Below are 20525 nucleotides of genomic sequence, written 5' to 3'. Positions count from 1 at the left end.
ATTCAACAAATCTTATAAATAAAAAGTTAGCACTAACCACAATCATCAGCAGAAGAAGAAGTTCCATGTTTTAACCAAACTCTAGAAGTTTTATCTGTCTTTAAGCAAAGTAGCCAATTCCTTGCTCTTGGAACATCCAGAAATTCCATATTATTAGATACTATGAACTCATTTTGGCAACTACAAAACTTTGCAACAGTAAGTACTAGTTTTCATTACTTTTCCATAGTGAACACAGCCATATTGTTCATGAAGAAGCATGAGAACAAAGTCTAATGGATTCTCCTTTTTTATTGTAGACGAAAAGCTATGCACAGGGTGTGTGCTTGATGCAATCACTTTGTTTGGTCCTCAAGTGAGCAGCTGCTTGCTTAATAATTCTGTAATCTAGGCCATTCACTCTTTTATCAATCCTGTGGATCAGAACCCAGGACAGATTTAGAGGAATTCTCTTTTTCCTCTGTTGAAGATGTACGATGAACATGGGTCTGAGTTTTACTTAAATCGTCATACAACTCATCATACTTCTCCCTGAGTGCTTGAAGCTTCAGTTCACTGTCATGGATCCGTGAATCCATGTTAAACTCCTGGATATTGACATGACCTTCAAGCATGCTAACCACCTCTGACATCGCAGGTCTTAGTGTTGGAGCAGGACTCGTGCACAAGAGAGCAACTCTGATAATTTTTTCTGCCTCGTTTTTATTGAAGTTAGAACCCAGCCTTGGATCCACAAGCTCCATGAGACTTCCTTTCTTCTGAAGAACAAGAGCCTGAAACAGGAGCAAATTAGGAATGAGAAGACCATGGCATAGAATAAGAAATCATGATCATATCATTAGATGCACTCAAGACAAGCCATGGAAACTGAGAGAACTCTTCTTTGCTCTAACATCTGATTTTTCTTACCCAGTCAAGAAGACAAAAGAAATTCTCACTGGGGCTAAATTTCATGTTGCTCTTTCCAGCAACAATTTCTAATGCAACGACGCCAAAGCTGTAGACATCTGCTTTATGGGTTAAGTGCCCCCATAGTACATATTCTGGAGCGATGTACCCTCTGAGAAACAAAAATGTCTCTTTAGTAGCAGTGCAAGCATGTGCTGTAACGTTAACATGCACCAAATATGTCAAGCCAGAACTCATGCAAATTTAGTCCAAAGAGGATATGATGCCGCATAGAATCAATGAAGTAAAAGGAAGGCATGGTTTCTGAAGATATTCGAATTGCCACATTCAAAATGAAATTAGATACTACTATAATCTTGTAGTAGCCACTGAAAAAACTATGTTTAGAGAAGATATAGGTAACTTTTTATGCTTGTAGGCAGGAAGCAAATCAGAAGTATCTCTTAACTAGAAAGAACAACAGCATTGGCATAATATGTGAAAGCTAACTCACTTGGTTCCAGCAATTGTGGTGATGATATGCGTGTTCTCTTCTTCAACAAGTTTGGCCAATCCAAAGTCGGAAATCTTTGGATTAAGATCTTTGTCAAGCAGAACATTGTTTGTTTTGATGTCTCTATGGATAATTTTCAGAGTTGATTCTTCATGCAGAAAAGCCAATCCTTTTGCTACACCGACACAAATGTTTTGTCTTCTTGGCCAGTCCATTTCCAACTGATATTCCTCTGGTCCTGTACTCGATAACAAGTATATAATTAATGAATGTTAACAGAAGAGGACATACAAACATATCTTGTTTTCAGAGTCGTGTTCATAGAATCAGACAATGCATAAAGGAATTAGATGACGACATTCACCAAATAGAGCACGGGCAAGGTTATTGTTCTCCATGTATTCATAAACAAGCAGTAATTGACTTCCTTCAATGCAGCATCCATACAGTTTCACAAGATTTGGATGCTGTAATCCAGAGAGTAGGCCAATTTCATTTACAAACTCATGATTCCCTTGTTTTGATTTGGCAGCAAGCTGCTTGACTGCAATAATTGCACCATCCAGTAGTGTGCCCTGCGATCAAGAACTAGGGCACTTGTACATAGTCCATCTTACATTGACATAAAGATAGAGAAACTGACCACAAGCGAAAATCTAAGTCCATACTGCTACTTACCCTGTAAACTGATCCAAAACCACCCTCCCCGATTTTGTTTGCAGCATCAAAATTGTTTGTGGCAGCCTTGATTTGTCTATAAGTGAAGAAACCGGCATGCAAATCTAACCCTCTTAAAACTGAAAAAAAAAAAATGATTTGAGGTGCTAAATTTGCTGCAACCTAAAAGACAAGGAACTGAACATCTTCAAGGCCATCATCTCTGGGGTGGGCTTTAGTTAAAATTTTCATTAACATATATAATTGTTATATGGCACATCTATGGATCTAAGAGAAAAGACAAACTCTATTTGTAATTTTATATTTCCTGCTCTGAAAGTTGGACCATTTTTTCAGCATCACCTTGTTCCCTTGAGATCCTTTCTCCTATATATTGATTCCACCAAGCATAAAAGATAACTGCAAGAATGAGAAACAAGGCCAAAAACCCTGCTCCTGTTGAGATGAAAATCTTCCTTTTCCAGTGAGATGGAGGCTTGAAATCTACACAGCAAAAAAGCAGGATGAACCAGAAGCTGTTTTCAGTTTTCTTTTGCACTAGAAAATTGACATAGAAAAGACCAGTGCAGAAAAAGATTGTTAGAAGAACAAGAAAGATAGTCTATACCAAATTCTCTAAAGTACTATAGTAATCCAAATAATAGCCAAGAGTTTTAAGTTGAGGACCACATGCTATTGTGATGTAACTTCAATTAGCATGTGTATGCCATCAACAACTAATGGTGAAATACACAGTAAATTATAAATTCTGTCATTTGAGGATATAGAGGTGTTGCATGGTAGAGCATACAGTCATACCAGATTCCACAGAAATAGCAGATATCAAAGGACCGTACGTTCCTCGGGTTGGGACAGCTGTTGTTCCCTTCCCAGTATACTGAAAACGTATCTCTAGAGTGTTATTTATCACCATTGCTGTGAAATTTCTTTTAACAACTTCGTCAACTCCTTTTGCCCCTTGCTCAATATCAAAATCTTTCAGTCTCTGTTCACCCTGCATTAAATTTAATTTAGTCAAAATCAGCGAATGTATCTACCTAAAAGTGCAATGTTCCGTACAAGACCTGGATATACACATCAAACATCCGTCTTCCTAGACTTTGGAATGACTGATTATCCCTTAAAATAATCTCTGCAAAATGAAGTATCACAGTGTAGTTGCCATTTCCTAAGCACCGCCCATAATATGTGAGAGACAAAGGAGAGAGGCGGGCAGTAGCGTACAATTCAGGGTCATTCACTCTGAGAACAGATACATTTTTGGCCACATAGTCAGTCATAGTTCTGTTGTGATCCCAAAAGAATCCTGTACTACTAGTTCCCCAGTTTTCCCTTGTGAAAGCGAACTTTTCTGAACCCGATGACTCTTCATCCCCGTCGAAAACTGAATTGCCAACTCTAGTTGTTAGTCCACCGCAATTGACATGAAACGAATAGTAATCTGCCAAAAATCAAAATCTGGTCAAGTGGCATGATATATAATGTCGGAGTGCTTTCTGTATTTAACTCTCATTTCTTTCCTGAGAAAGCATATTTTCAATTTCTCTGCTCTAAGCTGGCTGTGTGAGATGCCAAAAATTGTTGATGAGATACCATCACAGAGGCATATACGATGATATTCAACTCAATAACCTGTAAAATCATGCCTCACCCTTTGAACAATGAGTCTTCAAGCATTTCCCAAGTTCCCTGCATTAACTCGTGGAGAAGCAAAAAACATGAGAATAATGTCGTTCACAAAACGAAACCAGAATGGCCGTCATCTCAAAGATACACAGCTAACAACTTAACAAATTACTTTGTTTTTCCTCCACCATAGCTTCTGAATAAGTTTCTGAACACAAGAAATAAAACAATAAAAATAATTAAAAGCAATGTTGATACAGTCATAAAGCATAAAAAAAGCAGCTAAGTGTGGAAGTATGCCTCACAGAGTTTCCCGACAACTTGATGGCACAGAGCTCTCATGAAAGTCATTGTAAGAAAGATCAATTCGGCTGCGCATGAAGAAATAATTGTTAGATTGTATCTCAAGTACTTGAAGCTACTGAACTAAAATTTGTTTTTCTTTTAATTGTTGGTCCAATGCAGCATTTCAGTAATTTAAATTCCACCAAAATTAATAATCCATTAAGTACCCAACCTAATAATGCTTCCATGTTATTTTCAATTTTACTACAAAAGTTTCTGATTTGAGTTTGATTACGCACCCAACCAGATTCAGATTAGGTTAATTTTACTTCTTTATTTGCAAAAATAGAGCAGTTCACTTCTGAATGTGTCAAGATTGTTTTTACTAAAAGAATACTAAGTCTGATAAAGATAAAATAAAGAGAAAAATATGCGAATAACAAAAGGATAATTATGTCCAACAGAGCAAAAGAAACCATTAAATTATAAGGATCATTTGCCATATTGAAAGCTACAAGAAGCAAAAAATTGGCATACTATTTGGCATCTCTGTTCTTGATCCAATCTGGAATTGGCCCAGTGAGAAAGTTACCAGTCAGATACCTAACCATTATGACAGAAACAAACATGCTCAAAACAAAAAATTTAGCGAGGTAGACATGAAGCAGTCATGATAATTCACAAAATTTTGCAGTATGCAACTTATAACGAAGTGAAAGTTTATTGGTAGTGCGTGGATTCAGTGACAAGCTGGACACTAATCCATGCTTGCCAAAAGCAGGATTCAGATTGCATACAAAAAAATGCATAGTCAATATCCATGCTTACTTTTCTGTATAAATGAATGAATGACCAATGCACCCTGTGAACCATGAGAATAAACTGAATACTTTTTAGTTACGTACATGATCTCTAGCCCTGACAGAGATTCAAGATTTGGAATCTCTCCTTCCAACTTGTTGAAACTCAGATCCCTGCCAGTAAATAATACGTGTATCTAATAATCAACTTCAGAAGAACATGAAAAGGAGAATTTATCGAACAAGACAGAAGATAGTGAGATATGTGCAAAACAGAACGAAAGAAAACAAGGGCACAAAGATTATGGAAGCACGGATCATTAGACAAGATTATAGTGCTCATTGTGCAATATTTTGTTAGTGACTATTTCTTTTGTCTCTTGAGTTTGTTTAACAGATTGAGAGTCTAAGTGATTCCTGGTCTTACACAACATGCAGGAAATCCTAAATAGGGATCATACAAAAAGAAAGTATTTTGTAATGTCAACGCTGCCATCCAACTCAAACTAACCAACTTTTGTGTCTGAGACTTAGAACAATTATGAGTTTTAAAACCAGATCAAGCAAATTTGACTACATTTGCATGCCAACACAATTCTTCTCCTTATGCTGGGACACAAGAAATATTGGACAAAGGTGTATTTTTGTGGAGAAAGGGAAGAGATAAATGAGATTTCCAGATCCTGAAAAGAACTTCGAGGAGAAAAGGTCTGTGAAAACTTCCCGTACAAAGTTCTCATGAAGATCCAATATTAATAATTGTAAAACGCGAAACAACAGAGATCATTAAGTACCGGCAGTGTGTTCAAAATAAAATTGGCACAAAATTGAATAATCTAGAACATAAAGAAAGAGAAAAGGAAAGTAGGATTAAGGGTTACAGAATCATCAAAGCTGACATCTTCACCAAGTAACTAGGAATTTTCCCCGAGATATTACAGCTTCTTAACATCCTGCATTCTTAGAACAACTTTTTCAGTTAAATTGTTACAAAAGAAACAATCAAAATACACTGATGGTTTTGAATGTACACTTTTACTCACAACTTGTTCATTTTTATCATGTCCTTTAGCGGTGGAAACTGTGAAGCTCCTCCATTCAAGTCGCTGATCCTTCTGCAGAGAGATCATACTAACAATAATTCATGACCACAAGGTGTGGTAAAAAACAATAAGATTATTTTCAATGATTCTTGAAGACATTTCGGGGGTGATCTGAGAAGGTAAATCACTCACAGTTCACTTAAGTTCTTCAAGACTGAGATGCTAGAAGGAATTGGTCCTTCAAAACCACTGGCCTGCAGCTCTCTGTCGGTAATGAATATAAATAAGGAAAAAGGCCAAAATTTTGCACTATGAAAATATTTGTGGATAGGACTTACAACTTTTGGAGGTTTGTCCAACTCCGGAGACTTGGTATCTTTCCAATGAAGTTGTTGCTGCTAAGCCTACTGCGTGCTCCAAAAGAATTATGTATTAGTTTAACAATAACAAATAATAGAAAATTATTGCATTTTCTCATGCCAAAGCTTCTCTAAGATACTTACAGTTCTGTCAGCTTCTTGAGGTTATTTAATTCCATTGGCAATTCACCTGTGAGATTATTAGCACTCAGAATGCTGCATTAGCCAAAAAGGAGAAAGGTATTACTTTAATAAGGATGTAAATTAAGACTTTATCGGTTAATCAAATAGCATAAATGGTCAAGAAGATCTAACAGGTTCTCCAATTTGGTCAATTTCCCAAGCTCAGCTGGAACCATCCCGTTAAACAGGTTGTTCTCCAGGGACCTGAAAATTGAGTACTTCTCAAAATTAGATGAGCATTTCGTATTTTATATCAATCAAATATTAAACTAAGCACTTGCGTTTTAAAAAGCTTCCTTGTGCATGCCACAAGAAAGGAAGAAAGAGACTGAGAAGAAACTACTCACATATATACAAGCGTCGTAATGTTTCCCAGATATTCCGGTAGAGGCCCAGATAAACGGTTAACCGTGACAGACCTGCAGAAGCTTCATGGATAAAACAACGAATAGGACATTGTAGGATAAGATTTAAATTGCAGGTGGAGCTCACATGTACTTCAATTTGGTCAATGCCCATTCCGGTGGGATAGTACCACTGAGGTAGTTGCGAGTCAGGTCGCTGTAGCCAATAGATATGTCAGAAATATAGTTATTTTACATAGATATAATAACTGAAGGTCAATTTCTTGATACATTGTCTTAAGGAACGGTAGCTTTGCCAGGGAGGGTGGGAGGACACCTGCTAAATCCTGTCCCTTAAGAAATCTGTTGTCAAGCAAACAAAGGTTTTCTCATTACACAATACACCAAGAACCATAGGGGATAGGTAGAGGCGCAATGAAGAGAATTTTTTATATTCAATACAGAATTTGGTGCTATATTGGTAAATACTGGACAACCAGTTGAAGATTGTCAATTCAAACCGATTTTACAAAATCAGACAGCAAAGAGTCCATCTATAGCTACTTCAAAGTCAAGAGAGCAGCTGCTCACACACTCTTTAATTTGCATTTGTGATTGAAAAAGAGTTTAAGCAAGTATGGACTACTTCTAGATTAATACCACAATAATTGAACGAAAATTTCCTTGAGCAAGAAAACTTACATTTTTTCCACATGACATACTTCACCAGGATAAGAACAATTACAAATGACAGAATTGTTGTACCATGGCATGTCATTCCTTTTTGGCGTTGTCCAGTTTGAGTTCCCATCACAAGGATTTAGGTTGAAGTCCCAATCCTTTTTGCCCAACTGAACAGCTACTTCACGAAGAGCATTCTCTGCAAGATAAAACTTGTCGCTGAGATTAAAAGATGAACTGACGCTAGTTGAGAGAGATATTGTTTCAAAGCAAGTAAAAGTGTATATAGAAATATATTTCAACAGCCATTAGGCTCACGTTGGGATGAGAGTTCAAAAGTTTCATGCATTACCGCAACAATCTCATGAACAAAAATGATAAAAAAGGACTAAAACATAAGCAAAGAGAACCTACTTTCTTCCTCAAGGAGATGGCCATTCTGTGCTAAAACAGTGCCTTCCAGGCAAAGAGAAACCATTAAGGTTATGAAGGTGAAGGATTTTCGTATTTCAAAAACTGTTAGCATCTTCCTTTAATTTGAAACTCCCTTGGCTGAAAGATGCATGTTGAATATGATATATACACACACACGCAGACACTGACCAAGGACGAGACATTCATTTAATAACTTTAGGCAAGTAGTGAGACGTGGACTAGGTAGGGGCCATAGGGCCTTGACCTATATGCCAATAATGCAAGATACTTATAACTGTTTTTGGATTCGTTTTCGGCCAATCTCCGAAACTGATCCAATGTTTGGCTTTATTTTTTAAGGTCGTTTTAGACTATTTTATAATGTTACGAACAGATTGTCACTGTTCACAATTCTCTCTCTTGTTTACAGTCGTTTCTTCTCCATGGTATCTCCAACTGTGCAGTCATCACACCATCTCATCATTGTCCCCTCTAACAAAATAACTCCTTCCTTTCCTTCCCTGAGCGAGAGCCTGGTTTTGAGGAACGGGCCGCCGGGTTTCCTATTTTTTTCGCTGGTGAATGATTTCACTTTTACACATAAAACCACTTAACCAAGGAAATGCATTTGCTATTCTTTTAGAAGCTCTGGTTTCTGGGTTCAAATTCTGGAGTAGCCTATGCTTATGTTACAAATTTGGAGACTCAGGCATTCCGACATTTCTAGTATCTTGGCTTGTAATCCTGTATTTGGTGAGTGTTGTTTATGTTTGAAGCTCCATCACATGTAGAGACAATGCATTAAAATTCAAAGTGACATAAAATTCTGCCTCAACCCCCTGTCAACAAAAGACATTAAGAAAAGACAAGAACAGATATTAAACACCGGTGCAATAAGCTTTCTTTGTTTTTTTTTACTGGTGCAATAAGCTTTACGTCATGATGAGTAGTATCATTAAGTTCATAGATAGAAAGAAAACGAAGTGATAAAAAATTTGGGGAATTGACAATAACCAAAAGGGCCCACATCTGAATTCTATCACATGAACTGGTCGCCCAGCCTTACATAACTTTCACTCTCCCACCACCACTGACTTCCTCATATTCTACTCCTATGATTAACACATCAAAATAAGACATACATAACCATAACCAGGAAACAGAATTCAATTGATAGGAGCGTTAGGGTTTACTATGAACAGCAGCCTGAAATCAACGTCCTTTTCTCTGACTATTTATCCCTTTCACATGCCAGAAGGACTAAAATTCAGCACCAAATTAAGAATCATAAATGCTTTTGCAGTAGTACCCTTCATCATTCTAACATGCAAACACAATTCTATGGTGGGTCTGTGGAAGACTATATTGGTAGACTTCTCGTGTCCATTTATTGGTTCTTGAACAAAAGAAATTTCTGCACAAACATTCAAACATAGTAAAATTAGGGATTCACAAAAATAAATAAGAGAGGGCAACCAGCATTAATCAGATTCAGACTTCTTTTACTCTTCAGCCAGACTGATGATACCGCTGCATCACACGCAAATTCGCAAATTCCGGAAATGTCGGCATTAAGAAATTACCGTGCCATATAGTAAAAACGCGTTCAGGTAATTGCCATTTTTATTTTTCACACCTGTTCAAATTATTTTAGTACAATTTGCGTGTGAAAATTCTTTAATTTTTTCAGAAAAAGAAAAGAAGATGAGAGAAGAATTACACACTTAAACGTCCTCCACAATAATATAATTCTCCTTTTCTCACTCAAATTTTAGCAATTACATCAAATTAAAAATTACCTCTAAAAGTACTATAAATGTAATGCGTATATACATTAAAATACAGCAAATCTAAGAAAATAAAACGAAGTGCACGTCACTTAAGGTGAATTTAATGCAAATATTTTCCTGAGAAAATTACTCGTACAAGAACACAAATTCTCTCCTACAACAATTACAGAAGAAAGACAACAGTCATCATTTCTACAATATAAATCCCTCGCCAGTGTAAAAATCAAATTATAAATTTACAGTAGGTGGAAATTCCACCATTCAAAAATAAAATACATAGTAGCATCAATATGATATAGAATCTCTACTGATTTCATTAAACCCAGAGGTTGATGAAGAAAAACCTGCATCGGTTCGTATCGTTGTTGAATTCTGCGACTGGCTCCAATTAGCGCTTTGGTTTCGCCTCTCTTGGTGGAAGTCTTTGACGGCTTTAAACCTCACATCATTATTATATGGACTTCCCACAGTAATTATGTCTGGAATCACCATTTTCCCTTCAAGCATTTGCACTACCTCCGACATTGTAGGCCTGACGGATGGAGTTGCATTTGTGCACAGAAGTGCTACTTTCACCACCCTATCTATTTCCTCTGTGTCGGCACGAGAACCCAACCTCTCATCAACGAGTTCATCGATCTTTTTACTTTCTTGCAAGTGATTAGCCTGCAATATCATAGTTTTATGTTGTAACTTCATAGTTTGCGAGAAGCTTGACATGATTATCAAAGTACGATAAAGGTAAGAGGTGAAGAATGCTTTATTACCCAATCCAGAAGGCAAATGAAATTATGACTTGGCATATAATTGTTGTTGCTTTTGCCACTAACAATTTCCAGAAGCACAACTCCGAAGCTGTAAACATCTGCTTTGTCAGTCAGATACCCCCATAGTGCATATTCAGGCGCCATATATCCTCTGCAATAAAGATAAAAGGATTAAGGTGAATTTAATCGAACTGACCAATATCTTAATGTACGAGATGAAACTCACATTGTTCCAGCAATTTTCGTGCTAATATGAGTCTTTTCATCTTCATTAAGCCTAGCCAATCCAAAATCTGATATTTTAGGATTAAGATCTTTATCTAGCAGCACGTTAGTTGCCTTAATGTCCCGATGAACAATTTTCAATCTTGATTCCTCATGGAGAAAAGCTAATCCTCTTGCAATGCCAATACATATCTGGAACCTCGTGGCCCAATCTAGCATCAATTGGTTTTCGTTTGAATCTGAAGAACGATCTAGTAGCCAGATGTCATCATTGAGTAAATACAGCAGAAAAATAATATGACAACAGAGATTTATGGAATAAGCCAAAACTTTTACCAAACAAAACATGGGCGAGGCTGTTGTTCTCCATATACTCGTATACCACAAGCAATTGATCTCCTTCTATGCAGCATCCATAGAGCTTCACAAGATTTGGGTGTTGTAAGCAAGAGATCATGCCAATCTCATTTAAAAATTCTCGATTCCCTTGTCTTGATCTAGAGGAGAGCTGCTTTACAGCAATTATGGTACCATCGGGCAGTAGACCCTGCAACAGTTTCGTGCATTAGAAGAGAGGAACCAATAAACTGCATAGAATAAACAATCTTTCAGCAGAAACAGCACCTTGTACACGGGGCCAAAGCCACCTTCTCCAATCTTGTTTGCAGCATCAAAGTTGTTGGTAGCAGCTCTAATTTGTTTGAGAGTAAAAGCAACTGTCTGCAATTCTAGACCTTCAAAATCTGTCCACGAAAAGCATAAAATGAACCGTTAGTTGCACCCCTGTTCACATTTGAGAGACAGGCTGTGATTGGATGAGACATTGTTTTCATAAAATTTTCTTATGGAAATTCTTCTTTTAATACATGCATTTGTTAACATAAAATCGTGGCATACCTTTTCCAACTCTTTTTCTGCCTTTTAAGTAACCTTTCCACCAGAGTATACCCAGTATTAAGAGAACGACACACACTGCCAAAACTGCAGCTATTATATAAGCAGTTACGTTCTTCTTGTTGCCATCCGAACAAACTCTAAAATCTGCAGAAAAAGATAGACAAACAAAATAATCCTTTATCGAACAAGACCAGTGGGTTATAGCCAGGTTGATGGTATTATGTCACACTTAAGCTGAGTAAACCAGAAAAGCATGCAACCAAGAGATCACGAGAATAAACATAATGAAAGGTGAAGAAGGCAAGACATCAAACTGCATAAGCGCACGCTCTCAAGCAAAAGATTTCTTTTGAAACTTTGGCATACACGGCGATCCCTCCAATGTTTTGAGATGGATTTTAACACATAATACAACAAATTTCAAACTGAACCTTGAGGCGTACTTTATATGTACTGAAATTATGCCAAATCAAGTCTCACATTATAGAATAAATTTGAATTAAAAGATAAAACAATGATGTAGAGAAAAAAAAACAAAAAAAAATGGAAACTCTCACTTGGATTGACTGAAATAGCTGATATAAGAGAACCATAATCTCCTCTGTTGGGGATCCGTGTAGTCCCTCTACCAGCCCAGTAAAAGCGGATCTCCAATGAACTATCTGTCACTGTGACATGAAAATACCTAACAACAGGCTTGCGAGCTCCACGGGCCTCTTCTTCAATGTTAAAACCTTCCAAAACTAATTTCTCCTGATATCACAAAAGGATCAGAAGAAAAGCAACAAAGCCACTTGTTGATATGCTGTGTCCTATTCATATTGAAACAACCTGGATATGTATATCAAACGTCCGCCTTCCAAGGCTGTTATATGTACTGTCATTTGTGAAGAGAATTTCAGCAAAGTGCAGGCTGACATTGTAATTCCCATTCTCCAGGCAATAATGGAAATATGTAAGTGAAAGAGGGCTAAGGCGTGCTGTACTGTACAAGTCGGAGAGATCTGAAGTCGATGTAATTCTGATAGAACGTGAATTCTGGTAATTAGGCTCATCTAAGAAGTCACCAGTACTAGTAAAGCCCCAGTAGTTACCACTTAAATATGCTGCAGAATCACCTCCAGCATCTCCTTCATATATAACTCTTCTATTGCTTTCTTTAATAGTCAAATCATCCCCACCACAATTAACATGCAGAGAACATTTATCTGCCAGAGGCAAGCACAATATTCTTGATTACAAATTCAAGCTCTTAAAGTCTTGCACACAACATAGAGTTATTGGAAGACTATATAACCTTAAAATCAACTTAATTATGAAAATGCTAAGGAGCCCCACAGAGTTCTCATTTTGCTTAGGTATATCACTCTAGGGGGTTTTGTTACAAATTTTAAGTGCAGCAAGAGTCTGGCCTTAAGTGTAGATAGGAGTTCCTAAAGTAGAACAGTCCAGGAAGTTCCCAGTGTCTGCTGAAAACCAAAAGTAGACTGTTATCATTTGAAGGAGGAGATTGGTAGCATTTCCTTCAAGTTCTTAGTGCAGACACAAAGCCAAAGATTTATTCAGGTGGAGTGGGCTTTATGTTTTTAGTAACATGTAAAATTTTGTAAAATTCAAATTCCACTGTACTTTTATCTTTATCTTTACCTATTCAGGTTTGATTAAGTACTATCCAAATTCATCTTTTGTTGAGTTAAAGAAACATCACTTCAGAAAAGAACTTGTATTTAAGTTTTCAAAAGGGGGAAAAAGGATAGCATACTTACATTTAGGGCAGACTACATCCCTAGCACAAGGAAGGATTCGTTGTCTGTTTCACATTAAGGGTAAGAAACAGTTAGCATGAGAGATGTACTTGGGTGTAGCACTAATTTGCTCTATTCTCTATTGGCCATATCAGTATTCTTCTAAAAGCAGTAAGGAAAAAAAGGGCATCTTACAATGCATTCGATGTAGATGAGCCTTTAAACAAGTTGACATCACGATTCCTGCTACAGGGAAAATAACGCAAAAAATTAATGTCACAAGAGTCAAAGTTAGTAGTGATATAATGGGTAAAATTTAGTGGTTATTCTGACATGTTTGATTGACAAGCAGGTTCATCTGGCCCTCGCAAAGTAAAATTGTTGTAGGAAAGATCACTGCAGTATCAACAAAAGAAAGATATTATTATCTGGATTATTTAAATAATAAAATGCTATAAAGAGCATCCTACAACTTTTGAAGATAGCAATAGTTAGAGTTCTTTGAAGAGTTTTCCCATTGGCCATTCATGCACAAAAAGAATTGACCACATGCTTTTGTGGTGAGGCCACAGTATTATTTCAACAAGCAGCGATGATGTCAGTATCCCTCCATCTTATGTTTTGAATGTCTCGCAAGAGACATTAGCTTTTAGAAGTAATTGAGATATTCAAAAAACTTACTTTCAAGTTTATGGTAGGAAATCGAGTTTGAATTTGAGCTTTTTGAAACAATGGAGGTGAGATGTTGAGCATAAAAGTGAATTTCATTAAATAGCATCATCACAATCTGCCTTCTCCCTCCTCACCCTGCCACAACCCCCTCTCTCCAAAATAAAAACCCCGAAGAAGGAAAGAAAGCCTGAGTTGCATACAAGGTGAAAATGAACTATCCCGCAAGTATTATGGATATAAAACATACATATTGCTCCCATCCTTCAAGAGTGTATCAGGTATGTATCCATTCAACATGTTCCCAGTCACAAACCTGTTTAGACAAATACCATGAAGTAAGAATGGCACACAAGCTGAGAAAATGCATGGAGGAAGAAGCTTAAAAGAAGCTCCAAGTATCTGAAGTGAAGGGTGGGAATCAATGAGAAAGTAAGAGAAGATAAGTTTGAGCATCATAAAATTCTCATATTCAGTAAGATTATTTGCAACTGAACTAAACCTAATGAAGTGAAAATATTGAAATTTACACTCACACAAGTTTCAGATTTCTTGCGATATGATTTGGAATCTCCCCCACTAACCGATTGAAGCTGACATCCCTGTCAATATCATGAAAACATAATATATTCAACAAGCAGAAAGCCACTTACCATAGATACTTAAATAGACATTGATTTTTCTTTAAGAGAAAGTATAACGAGTAATATGAACACGACATGCAGTCAAGGCCCACTAGTAAGGCGATATGATATGACCAAAGACCCTTAGATAGCTCTCCAACCATATTCTGAATCAAGCAGGAGTTGATACGGTAACATGTAAACTTCCAAAGGTACCCATAGCAGAAAGTTACAAGGGCAAAAAGTTTCTAGAAACCCCCAAGAGGATAACCTCCTCTCTGACCATCAACTCAGTTCGAACCATTGCTGATCTTAGCTCGTTAATTTAGAGATATATTAGAAATAGAATAATCAAAACTAGAATTCAAAGTATGACTTCTATTCAGACGTGGAGCCAATGCAAAGATAATGACTAGCTGCTGCTTCTTCTAGCCAATATTTTCTAATGATCTGATTCTTCAATGCTTCAAGTGTATGGTACACAGTTTATTGTACATACACTTATTTTGAAAAAGTTAAGAAAAAATGTGCTACCATGACATGGTTAAGCAAAAGATATCAATTCAGGTGCAAAAAACATGCAAGCTTCTAATATCATAAATATCTACATTGAACTAATTTTGGCCAGGCAAGAACGTTGCAGTTTAATGTCATTTGTCTTAAAATTTGATGAAAATGATCAAAGAATGAGAAGTTGTACATCGTTCAGCCAATAACAACCGTCTCCTAAGAATCTTCATATGTATTCTGAGTGATAGTCAGGTTACTCACAACATTTGCAGAACTCGAAGTCTCCAAACATATGCAGGGATTTCTCCAGTAATATTACAGTTTCTTAATATCCTATCCATGAAAAGAATGAATGATTTTAGTAGCTTGTAGAGAATGGGGATAACACGGACGCATAGTGCAATATGCAGAGCTATCAGCATACAATGTTACAAGGCCCGGAGTGCTCCTTAGAACTGGAAATTCTTGGGCTGGCCCTTTTAGGTCACTGATTCTCCTGTATGTAGAAATCCATCACAATATCCTTAAGATGAACTGCTACAGAATGCTGGAGGGTAAAAAGGTTAAGGGCAATACTTATGAATATTGTAACTCACAAGTCAGTTAACATATTCAAAAGAGATATGTTTAAGGGAATGGGCCCCTCCAGTCCACTCGCAAACATTTCCCTTCATTGAACATCAAATAACCAATGTTAGATCGAGAATACTAAGAGAAATTGTCTATAGAAACTCTGCAGTTTTGGGTACACGGAGATCTTACAATTTAGTGAGCTGTTTCCAGTTCTGAATAAAGTCAGGTATTCGTCCACTTAAGTTGTTATCATTTATCCTACTGTAATACAAAAGGAAACCATTGAATACGCCACAGAATTTCAAAAAATTTAATTGAAGAATATTATATTTGTGCTTACAAGTCACTTAAGTTTATTAGATCTGCAAATGAAGAAGGCAATTGCCCTGTTAGTTGGTTGGAGGACAGGATCCTGTAATTCAATGAACAATGTAGCAAAATGAAATTGTCAGTTGTGGTTTTAAGTATCATATTTCTAGAAAGTAAACTATATAGCCCAGTCTCAGATATGAGATCTTACAAAGTTTTTAAATTTATCAACCTCCCAATGTCAGAAGGAACAGCACCTGAAAATTGGTTTGCCTCGAGGTTCCTGATCATATATCATAAAAGTGCGGAAAAAAGTAGTTGTTATCTTTAAATAAACATGTGGAAACATAGGAAAAAACATGGAACCACTATAAGATAGCCAACAGCATTTCACTAGAGGTAAACCATAAATCCAGTTGGGTTGCTTCTCAAATTTTTGCCCTTTTTCTTATGTGTTCAATACTTGGCCATGCTTTTCAAACGATATGGGGTGGGGGTCTGTTTCCAATAAGATCATTACGGCACTATTCTTGACATTCTCATTAATCACCACCTTCAGTTACCAAATCCCTGTCACTGTACAAAAGGGAAGATTAACTGATCACATACAGGTATGTAAGGCTTGTAATGTTTCCCAATTCCTTCGGTATTTCCCCTGATAAACGGTTAACAAGGACAGAGCTGCATAAAAATTTAGCAGCATTGTTAATGATCCATGAGACAACAATGTATTAGAGCTATGTCAAAAGTGCAATATAAATCATACATAAAATTCAACTGCATCGAAGCCCATTCTTTTGGAATTGTACCTCGTAGAAGGTTGTAGGCAAAATCACTGAAAACAAAAAAACTCATAAGTTATGTTGGATCATATTCTTTAAATATGAAAGTCAGCATAAATCACTAAATTTTGAGATCACTAAAGTGGAAACTTACATGTCTCGGAGGTATGGAAGCTTCACGATACCAGGTGGAAGAATTCCAGGAAGATTATAACTCTTAATGACACTGCAATAAATGAAATGTCAACCCAAATCATGAAGAGCCTTGTCAACTGCCCCGGAAAAATCACATGATTTCCTTTGTATTTCTTTGCCATAAATAGGGAAATGGTGATATAAAAAGAGGCCTTACACAAAATACTATGAACTCCACATGAAATAGATCAGATAAACAATATCCATTTCTCATCAAATGCCTAATGAAGCCTTCATTCACTTCTGAAAATGAAGTCCATTAAAGTGAACATGGTTTTTTCCTTTTAGAAATAAGAAAGGCCCCACATCTTTCTCGGATGTTATTCGCTTTTCCAGACTTGATGAAGGACTGAATACATGACCATCTTTCCAAGAGAGAACTATTTGAAGAAGACATACTGATATAAGCTGGAGATGTTGCCCAACTGATGAGAGGATGAGTCATTTTTGATTGTATGAGGTCCATATGGAGACCTCATTTATAGTTGGACATCCATTAAATAAGAACAACGAATAAAACACTGACTGAGCAGTAGTAAGAGATAAGAAATTGGAACCATACATTTTTGTAACATGGCAGACGGTGTTGTTGTTATAGTTGCAATTACATTCAACATAACCCTCTGAGCCACTTGGAGCCGCCGGCGAAATCCCAACCATCTCAACTTCACATAAGTCGGCATCGAATCTCCAGTATGTTGCACCCATATCAGTGACAATTTGTTGGAGAGCATCCACTACAGAGAATATGCACTATCTATTAGTTTCTTGATCTCTTTAATCACTGCAAAGACTTAAAAAGAGAACTTCAAGATATCATCACTCTGACGCTTTAATTTCTCTTCACTCAATCTTGCTTCTCTGTTACTTCTTGTCTGTTTCTTGAATCAAAAAAACAAGTTCTCGGCGACTCTGTCAGTATTTTCATCAAGAAAACCAAATTTTCATTCGACCTGGGTTCTTGATTAATTCTTGCATGTTCTCTCTAACCAAGAAAACAAGTTTAATCTTGCTTCTTGGCAGTTCTTGTCAGTTTTTTTCATCAATAAACCAGTCTTCCACTCAATCTCGCTTCCTAATAATTCTTATCCCAATTTCTTTTCTTAATCAATCTTGTTTCAGGCGAGCAGCCCACAAGATACAAACTTATAGAAAAGAAAATTAAACAAAGAAAGAGCAGCAAATCAGTTTCTTACCTTCTTCTTGTGGCACCTGCGACTCAGACAATCTCAGAAACCCGAGACAACAAACCGCAAGAACCCAAGAAACAGCAGTCTTTCCGGGAAGCATCTTCAACCATGGAGATCCAAGAATTCAATGCATAGAAGTACTGTACGAGGGTATATATAATTTAAGACACTTATAGTATTTGACTACGAGAGCATTCATGTGAACTCCCATGAGAATTTTATATAATACATAAGATACATTATATATATACATGTATGTATATATCAGTCCAAAAGGCAAATGGGTAGAGAGAGAAAGGGCAAGCAGACGACAGGATGAGTGACAGAGACCGAATAAAAAGTCCATTGTTTTTTGTTGAATATATAAAGGCGTCACTGAATTATGTTGCCCGTACTAATATTGTTTTGGCTAAATTACAAAATTAAAAACTCAACAAAAAAATTTCTTTTATTTTAAAAATAGGTAAAATATTTTTCTGTGTTTTCTAATTCAATATATGCTATTTTGTTTTTATTTTAAAGTATAATGGCATTAAATTTTTATATCATCTGACTATTATGCCTTTGTATATAATTTTTAATTATATATAAATAATTAAATGTTATAAAAAGAATAAATTATTATTTTATAAATATAATTTAAAAAAGAAAGAAAAACCCTATTCCCACCCCCACTGGCAATTTCCCTAGATTCTCCGCCTCGACTCTCCTTCAACAGCCTAACCCACCACCGGAAACCACCACCATTTGACTTGCCTTCCTCCGGCGGTTCGAACGCACCCCCACCCATCCCCATCATCGCCTCTCCGCAACTTCTCACAAAAAAGGTGATGCACCTCTTGTAGCCATTTGGACCATATTTTTTCTATCATCTTCTCTCCATTCAACGGCGGACCGGTATTATTGTGATCACCTCCTCATGACGCTCCTTCTCCTCCATCTTGTTTCCGTCATAGTTGCACCACCATTTTTATACCAACAAAAATGGCCTCACCAATCCTTGACACGTTGCACCCCCAAAATTTTCTTATTTTTATATTAATTAATTATTAAATATATATTTTTATTAATTAAAAATAATTTTAGATAATTATAATAGTTATTAGATATTTAATTAATGATTCGTCTGATATATATATTGGATTTTTTCCTTTATATATATATATATTTCTAATTTAATTAATAAAAAATAATATAAATTAATAAAATGTTTAACTTAAATAATAATTTAAATTAATTTATAAATTATAATTCACTATAGTTATTTAAGATTTATATCCATGTAAATATCTAAATTTAAATTAAAATTAGTTTATTATTTTTTATAATGTAATTATGAAATAAAAATGTATGTATAAGAAAATATATTTTATCTTTCTGTATTTCTAAAAAAATTTTGAAATAAAAAGTAATAATGTATAATTTTTATACTATAATAAATTTAAATATAATTTATTTAATAATTTTTAATTATTTAATAATTAAATTAGTTGATAATGTATAATTTTTATATTTCATTAATATCGACATTTGTTAGGATATTTAATTTAATTTTAAATTGAAATTATTAAATATTAAAATTTTATATAATATTTTTAAATAAATATATTTAAAATAAAATTTTAATTATTTAGAGAGATAAAAATAAAAAAAATACTCAAGACAAGTTAAAAACAAGTAAAAAATATACAGAAAATAAGTTAAAAATGTCTTACTCTCTTATATATTCATATAAGGGGTACTTTAGTCCAAAATAAAGTAAAATATTAACCAAAATGGCTAAAATCGATAATCAAGTGCACTCCCCATGTATCGACGCCACTTTCCGTCAATTTATAATAGAGTGAGATTTTTTTTACTGGGATTTTGAAAACATGAGGGTTTTTTTGCCTATTTCTAACACACAATTGAGTTTTTTTTCTAATGTAATAAAACAAAGGAAGTAAAATGAAATTTAGCTTATTGTTTTTTACTTTGTTGTCCGGACCCTATTTATCTCGGATTACATCTTTTATTACAACGCTTATTTTATTTTCTATTACTTTTAATATACACATCACATGTAAAAATAATATTATTTTTAATTTTTAATTTTTAAAATAGTAATTAAATTAAAAATATATTTATTCATATCCATTTTACTAAAAATATATTAATCTGATATCACAATTCAATATAAAAATAATTTTATTAAATAATTTCAACATATTTTTTCCACATAAAAATTAATACACATTTTTTAACAGAAAACATAAACGGATAGGCCCTAAAAATACAAAGGTTAAATGTTTTTTAAAATAATGACTACATCACTGTATTAAAATATTAGCAATATGTTTTTCATAGTTATCAAACTATAGATTACTAACATAAATTAAAATAAATATCCACTATAGCGTGCAATTTAATAATCATTAAATTCATATAAAAATACA

The 20525-nt window shown here is 35.3% G+C and overlaps 2 protein-coding genes across 5 annotated transcripts; both read right to left on the bottom strand.

Moving 5' to 3' along the window:
• Window positions 1-135: 135 nt before the first annotated feature.
• Window positions 136-7987, bottom strand: LOC105179964 (putative LRR receptor-like serine/threonine-protein kinase At1g07650). 2 transcript variants are annotated; one of them, XM_088876157.1, is made up of 24 exons: window positions 7816-7987; window positions 7423-7600; window positions 7012-7083; window positions 6869-6937; window positions 6724-6795; window positions 6509-6580; window positions 6338-6409; window positions 6173-6241; window positions 6027-6098; window positions 5835-5906; window positions 5673-5744; window positions 4897-4965; window positions 4529-4594; window positions 4012-4077; window positions 3879-3914; window positions 3732-3769; window positions 3145-3521; window positions 2879-3074; window positions 2423-2563; window positions 2081-2199; window positions 1767-1977; window positions 1403-1640; window positions 910-1060; window positions 136-773 (listed from the first exon to the last, which is right to left on the bottom strand). In XM_088876157.1, the coding sequence occupies exons 1-24, from the start codon at window positions 7925-7927 to the stop codon at window positions 408-410; spliced, it is 3006 nt and encodes a 1001-aa protein (XP_088732283.1). In that variant the 5' UTR covers window positions 7928-7987; the 3' UTR covers window positions 136-407. The 2 variants fall into 2 exon arrangements, with proteins under 2 accessions (XP_088732283.1, XP_088732284.1); XM_088876158.1 differs by having other exon boundaries at window positions 7058-7083; window positions 7816-7985.
• A 1707-nt stretch (window positions 7988-9694) lies between these two features.
• On the bottom strand, window positions 9695-18387 carry LOC105180117 (putative leucine-rich repeat receptor-like serine/threonine-protein kinase At3g14840). 3 transcript variants are annotated; one of them, XM_020691552.2, is made up of 24 exons: window positions 18097-18387; window positions 17463-17637; window positions 16860-16931; window positions 16690-16758; window positions 16533-16604; window positions 16135-16206; window positions 15955-16026; window positions 15804-15875; window positions 15638-15709; window positions 15466-15537; window positions 15303-15374; window positions 14445-14510; window positions 14159-14224; window positions 13573-13635; window positions 13435-13485; window positions 13261-13304; window positions 12326-12702; window positions 12052-12247; window positions 11495-11638; window positions 11222-11340; window positions 10934-11144; window positions 10599-10836; window positions 10373-10523; window positions 9695-10271 (listed from the first exon to the last, which is right to left on the bottom strand). In XM_020691552.2, exons 1-24 carry the CDS (start codon window positions 18188-18190, stop codon window positions 9891-9893), a joined length of 3021 nt encoding a protein of 1006 aa, XP_020547211.2. In that variant the 5' UTR covers window positions 18191-18387; the 3' UTR covers window positions 9695-9890. The 3 variants fall into 3 exon arrangements, with proteins under 3 accessions (XP_020547211.2, XP_088732281.1, XP_088732282.1); XM_088876155.1 differs by having other exon boundaries at window positions 10599-10848; window positions 18097-18386; XM_088876156.1 differs by having other exon boundaries at window positions 13435-13482; window positions 18097-18386.
• Between the last annotated feature and the right edge of the window lie 2138 nt (window positions 18388-20525).

This window comes from Sesamum indicum, linkage group LG12, assembly GCF_026168435.1.
Source record: "Sesamum indicum cultivar Baizhima isolate 11 linkage group LG12, ASM2616843v1, whole genome shotgun sequence".
In the NCBI taxonomy this organism is placed as follows: domain Eukaryota; kingdom Viridiplantae; phylum Streptophyta; class Magnoliopsida; order Lamiales; family Pedaliaceae; genus Sesamum; species Sesamum indicum.
The sequence above is the reverse complement of the archived record's forward strand: the minus strand, read 5'-3'. Positions and strand labels throughout refer to the sequence as shown.

What these genes read in the sequence shown, in the direction of transcription:
- LOC105180117 (XM_088876155.1), bottom strand. Translation starts at nt 18,190, where the DNA reads ATGCTTCCCGGAAAGACTGCTGTTTCTTGGGTTCTTGCGGTTTGTTGT. An exon ending in TTGATAAATTTAAAAACTTT is followed by an intron (nt 16,027 to 16,134) that starts GTAAGATCTCAT and finishes ATTGAATTACAG; the next exon opens with GATCCTGTCCTCCAACCAAC. An exon ending in ACTCCGGGCCTTGTAACATT is followed by an intron (nt 15,375 to 15,465) that starts GTATGCTGATAG and finishes TTTCATGGATAG; the next exon opens with GATATTAAGAAACTGTAATA.
- LOC105179964 (XM_088876157.1), bottom strand. Translation starts at nt 7,927, where the DNA reads ATGCTAACAGTTTTTGAAATACGAAAATCCTTCACCTTCATAACCTTA. An exon ending in ATTACGACGCTTGTATATAT is followed by an intron (nt 6,581 to 6,723) that starts GTGAGTAGTTTC and finishes CTCAATTTTCAG; the next exon opens with GTCCCTGGAGAACAACCTGT. An exon ending in TATGGTGGAGGAAAAACAAA is followed by an intron (nt 3,770 to 3,878) that starts GTAATTTGTTAA and finishes GAGTTAATGCAG; the next exon opens with GGAACTTGGGAAATGCTTGA.